Source organism: Mustelus asterias, chromosome 19 (genome assembly GCF_964213995.1).
Source record: "Mustelus asterias chromosome 19, sMusAst1.hap1.1, whole genome shotgun sequence".
In the NCBI taxonomy this organism is placed as follows: Eukaryota; Metazoa; Chordata; class Chondrichthyes; order Carcharhiniformes; family Triakidae; genus Mustelus; species Mustelus asterias.
Window position 1 is genome coordinate 54,869,581 of NC_135819.1, and position 6,000 is coordinate 54,875,580.

At 42.4% G+C, this 6,000-nt stretch overlaps 1 protein-coding gene across 1 annotated transcript in view; it reads left to right on the top strand.

Annotated features, from left to right (window-relative positions):
- Window positions 1-2,243, top strand: part of panx2 (pannexin 2) — a 56,552-nt gene extending 54,309 nt beyond the window's left edge. Inside the window, exon 3 of the mRNA XM_078234617.1 lies at window positions 1,864-2,243. Within this exon, the coding sequence (XP_078090743.1) occupies window positions 1,864-2,243 (380 nt within the window). The remainder of the gene's footprint in view (window positions 1-1,863) is intronic.
- Window positions 2,244-6,000: the final 3,757 nt, after the last annotated feature.

Sequence of the window (6,000 nt, forward strand, 5' to 3'; positions counted from 1 at the left end):
GCGATGGAGACAGATTTCCTGTCCAATTAAGGGTGACAGATGGGCTATCAAAACTGCAGGGCCACTCAGAGGCTTTCCAGGCTGTAGGGAACAACGGGCTGTATGTTGGCAGGTGAGTAATAGTGGGGGGTTGTTTCAACATGGAGGGATTGTCTCATCAACTTTCTTTTAAACTTTAATTTAAAGATCGCTCTTACAATCGGGCCAGCACTGTGGGAGAGGGTGGAAGGAGGAGAACTTTTACAGATAGTATATAGCTGATCTCATATCCAGGTCGGCAGGGAAGGCCTCCGGGCCCCTCTGGGCCCACCTGAAGCATTCAGCCGCAGCCTGCTGCCAGGCGCCCATCTCTTGCCATCGAAACTGGCCCCCGGTGGTACAGCAAACGAGAGGCCAACCGGACAATTTCAGTCATCCTCCCTGATTTGGACTTTTAAAAAGTTGAATCTACCACCAGCCATGTGTGGGTGGATAACGCTGCGAGTCCCTGAATCTCCCTCTACAAAAATGGCCTGTGCCTGCAAAGGCATTGGGAAACCATCAAGTTGGCTATCGCCAGTGTTTTCAGACCCCATCCACCTCCATTCCTGACCCTTTGCCGAGCTCAAAAACCCTGCCCCCGATGTGAGAAACATATCGTAAGCAAGCAAAGGTGCCCGCACAGAGGTCAATTGCTAATGAAAAGGATTCGTATTACCAGGAACCACATCTTATATCTTCTCCTTCAAACAGTGGAATGCTACACAATGAAGGCACCATGTTTCTTGAAGTCTGGTCACAAGGTATTGTAGCTAAGCATAGTGATGAGATTGTTTATGGTATTTCAGCAGCTACCTTCATCCAATGTGTATGGCCCAATCTTTACTTCTGTAAAAAGATAAAGGTGTGAATTATAATCCATTAATTTTAATCCCTGGTTTACTCTCTATGCTTCAATCTGATAAACTGCTCAGCCTAGCTATAGAGTCATAGAGGTTTACAGCATGGAAACAGGCCCTTCAGCCCAACTTGTGCATGCTGCCCTTTTTTTAAACCCCTAAGCTGGTCCCAATTGCTCGCATTTGGCCCATATCCCTCTATACCCATGTAACTGTCTAAATGCTTTTTCAAAGACAAAATTGTACCCGTCTCTACTATTACCTCTGGCAGCTTGTTCCAGCCACTCACCACCCTCTGTGTAAAAAAATTGCCCCTCTGGACACTTTTGCATCTCTCCCGTCTCACCTTAAACATATGCCCTCTAGTTTTAGACTCCCCTACCTTTGGGAAAAGATATTGACAACTAGCTGACCTGAGCCCCTCATTATTTTATAGACCTCTATAAGATCATCACTCAGCCTTCTACGCTCCAGAGAAAAAAGTCCCAGTCTATCCAACCACTCCTTATAACTCAAACCATCAAGTCCCGGTAGCATCCTAGTAAATCTTTTCTGCACTCTTTCTAGTTTAATAATATCCTTTCTATAATAGGGTGACCAGAACTGTACACAGTATTCCAAGTGTGGCCTTACCAATGTCTTGATGATATCCCAGGAGGCCACTGATTCCCTATAAGTGGCGCCAGCTTGTAAGTCATGTAAGTACAGAGAAAATCACTGTTCTAGAACTGGGCTGCCATCTTCGAGGTTAGCTTCAAACACGATCCCTTCACCATTAACTATAAAATCCAGGTTATGTAATAAACAGAAGCATACGTTACTTCCCTGTAATTTGAAGCAAGGATCAAGAAAGACATACACAGTGGATTGATTTACAGTTTTTGGTTGTCGAAACGTAGAATTGTAAAGTTTGAAAACAATCACAAATGTTGAAAAAATGTTTGGTTCTGTTTGCTTTTCATGACTAACAAGTTATTTCTCATAGATAGTAATCTGTCTGAAGGAGGTGCTGCAAGCAATATTAAATATTCATCAGAGAGCTGCCTAACACTCCCCATCAGCAAAGCTTATGCTACCAGCTATACGAACAACTTACCTCCTGCAGTGGTCCCACCCAATCAAGAAAAGGAGGTCTGCGAAACAAAGCCCCTGTTCAACCGCAATCCTACTCAACCTCTAATCAACATCCAGAACATCCCAGCCCTCTATGAAGACCGCGAGGATGAAGCATTTCCCTCCAGCTTGCTACACGCAAAAGTCACTTCCTCTGCTGATGCAGCAGATCTATCTACACGCTCACCCGAGAAGATATTACTCGCTACCTTTGAAGACCCTGTAGTAATGGTCAGCACGATAGAATATTAGCAAATTAGATATGCAGTAGAATTAGTTCTTTCATGTGGCTGACATTGCATCATTGGAAGATGACATTGGCACAAGTACTAATCTCTCCATCTGTCTAGGTAACGACTATATAAAGCAAGTAGTGTTCTGAATGTGTCCACATGAGTTTCTTTAGATGCAAAATAGCCGATGGGGCATGTTTCCCAACCCAGAAAGATTGTCTTTAAATCAACAAACTCTCGAGACTCAACAAATTTTATGGTGCTTAGCTTTACTAATTGTAACTTGGGTTTAAAAATCTTCTTCTAAAACTGCCAGCAGCAAAGAAGTGATGGAATAATCGACTGGAGTTTACAGTCAGACAGTTAAAGGACTATAATTAGCGAGTCTTGCTGTCAGGTAGCATAAGCATACCAGTGCTATTGAGTAGATTCTGACACAGAAAATAGAAGGAAGCACTCTTCACTGGTTCTTTGTTTGAGATTACACCAATAAAGAACCAATAATTGTTTACACAGTTTATTTTTACACACCTTTTAGTCACTACATTAGCAGGAGAACTACTTCATGGCACAATAATGCAATAAACAGTAATAAGAATGACAGAACTCCAAAGCAGCTGCGATCTGTTTACTTTTTACTTCAACTTTTAAGAATTTTTACACTTTGGATTTTATTTCCTGAAAATCTTATCTTAATTAGTAGAGTTACACTAGATTGCTGTATTCCATTTCTTGTGAAACATAAATATGCCAACTGTATAAGTAAAGGATAGCAATAATTTTTGTCAATATATATTAATTGTAAATATTACAGTTCTAATTATTACCATTAGTATAACATCCATGGCTATTGCCTCGACATCACTGATCCGATGCCATGACACACCCCTTAGCTACGCCGAGGTGCTTTTGGTTTTGAGGGGACTCATTCAATAGAGTAATTCGCTATTTAAACGATTAATGATTCCTTTCACTAACTATTGATAAATAAATTCTGTGTACGTAACTTTAACCAAATACCACTCTTTATAACGCATAATGCATATTCACACCAGTGCACCCAGGCATCCCAATCATATCACTCCACCTGGTATTTCAAAACATTCTAACAAAATCATGGAAATGTGTGGCTTTGAAATGTAGGCTTGGAAAATGATATTGTGCCAAGAATCAGTGTGAGCGGGTGGCCTGCCTGCAATATGTGCTTGAAGATAAAGACTTGATTCTCACTGGGAATTGGCCTGGGTGTTTATTCTGCATAATAATGACAAGAGGTCCACAGTATTACTGTGGAACCCTTCCTGTTCCTTTTGTAAAGCTTAATCATCCTTATGTGGCCTCTGGCAGTCATTTTAAGGATCACCAATTCGACCACTGTAGAAGAGAAATAGTGAGCAGAACAAACCTGGAACATGCTGCGCCCAGCTTCCACTGAATATGGTGTGGGGCCCTTAAAACAAGTATTGAGTCCCCGATTAGCTTATTGAAAGAGGCTAATATCTGTTTCAGGTGGGCACCTTAGGTTTAGGAAGGTGACAGTTTGACCTTGGTGTCTTCAGATTACCCAACATACCCAATTCCAGTTGGCATCACTGGATTAGCAATCAACAGGAAACTGCGTTTATTTTTCCAGTACATAGCCCAGGGACATTGGTTCTAATAGTAGTGCCAGGTGTACTTTAATCAACGTAATCCTGAATGCCACTCGGAGCAATCATGGCACAGTGCCACCTCTACATGTATACATATCCACTAAGAAAGACAAGGTAATGATCATTTAACTTTGCTGTTACTGTAATGATGAGTGGGGCTGCACTGCCAAGATGTGTTACTACTCCATACCGTGTTATTACTATGTTCCTTCTACCATTAAAAAGGCTGTGGCCAGAATTCTCCAGTCTCGCAAGCCCCGCCATCGCAGCCAGCGAGAACGGAGAATTTGGCGCCCAGCCAAAACTCTATTCACAGCAGCAGGACCGGAGAATCCCAGCCGCAGGTGAGACCAGAGAATTCGGCCCTGTAACAACAAAAAACTGAAGATACTTCTCCAGATTTTAATTAGAAAATGGGAGCGGAGAGTGGAACTTGTTTTGCTGATGTAAAATGGGATTAAAATAATCAATTTTGCGTGCCTATGCCTGAGGGTGGTGCTGTGTTATTGTGTAGTGGTATTGCCACTGGACTAATAATTCAGAGACCCAGGGTGATGCTCTGCGTACCAGGGTTCAAATCCCACTTCAACAGATGGCGAAATTTGAATTCAATAAAAATTTGGAATTAGTGTCTAACGGTTACCATTGTCAAATGTCATTAAAACCCATCTGGTTCACTAATGTCTTTTAGGGAAGGAAATCTGCCATCCATACCTGGTTTGGCCTACACATGACTCCAGATCAACAGCAAAGTGGTTGGTGGGTCATAAATGTGGACCAGCCAGTGATGCCCACATCCCATTAATTAATTTTTAAAAAGGTACCTGAGAATCTTGAAATATATCCGACAGTAGAATGGTTCAGGTGATATTCAGGTAATCCTGTCAGACATGTTAAACTAGCATCAAGATCCTTGAATATACTGATGACAGGCCTTGAACTTGTTTACAGACCCTGCTTTAAAATTAGTCAGAAAGTAAGCTCAATGCATTGGCACGAACTAATTTCTACCTCCCCCTGAGATCGACAGATTTTAATCAGTAAGGGAATTAAGGGAACTGGGGAGAAGGTGGGAAAGTGTAGTTGAGGGTTATCATATCAGATCAGGCATTATCTCATTAAATGGTGGAGCAGACTCGATGGGCTGAATGGCCTACTTCTACTCTTACATCTTATGGTTCAGCAACAGTCCTTACAGAGACCATTTTTGGACACCAGCGACAAGATAGGTAAACCTGGTTTCTCCTGGCTCTACAGAAGTATGGCATTCACTGCCACCCCCCCAACACCTGACTTCCAGGACCCCTCTCAAAAGCAGTGCCAACATTCGTACCAGCCAAGCTTGTTCTGTGCCCAACTGATGCCTGCAACTCATGGGTTTCAAGGCAATGAACCCTGAGGACCAGTTTTGGGAGATTGCCCTGAGGGTGACCATTGCTGCTGTACCACCAGCTTCCTCTCCATCAAGCAATCTCTTCCCCAATTTCTTTAATGAGAAACATTTCTGAATATGCCAGATAAAGATTATTTTTTCATCTATTGTATTAATGCAAAAAAATAAATAATCTATCATTCATGAGCAACATGGTAAGTGCCCTTTGTAATCTCTTATATAGATGGGTGGCACGGTGGCACAGTGGTTAGCACTGCTGCCTCACAGCACCAGGGACCTGGGTTCAATTTTAGCCTTGGGTGACTGTGGGGAATTTGTTCATTCTCCCCTTGTCTGTGTGGGTTTCCTCCGGGTGCTCTGGTTTCCTCCCACAGTCCAAAGATGTTTGGGTTAGGTTGATTGGCCATGCTAAATTGCCCCTTAGTGTCAGGGGGACTAGCAAGGTAAATACATGGGGCTACGGAGATAGGGCCTGGGTGGGGTAGTTGTCGGTGCAGACTCGATGGGCCGAATGGCCTCCTCCTGCACTGTAGGGATTCTAAGATGATTTAATTATTCTAGATAAAGTGAAAGTCTGCTCCTGCAGAGAGCTTTATTCAAGTGAGGAGCACACATTAAGTGAAGAGTCACTCACAATCCTCCCAAAAATATATTTAATAATCACTTCCTTTCCCATTTTTTACAGATGAACAATATAATGCTGCAAATTATATTGAAACAAAAAGGTGCAT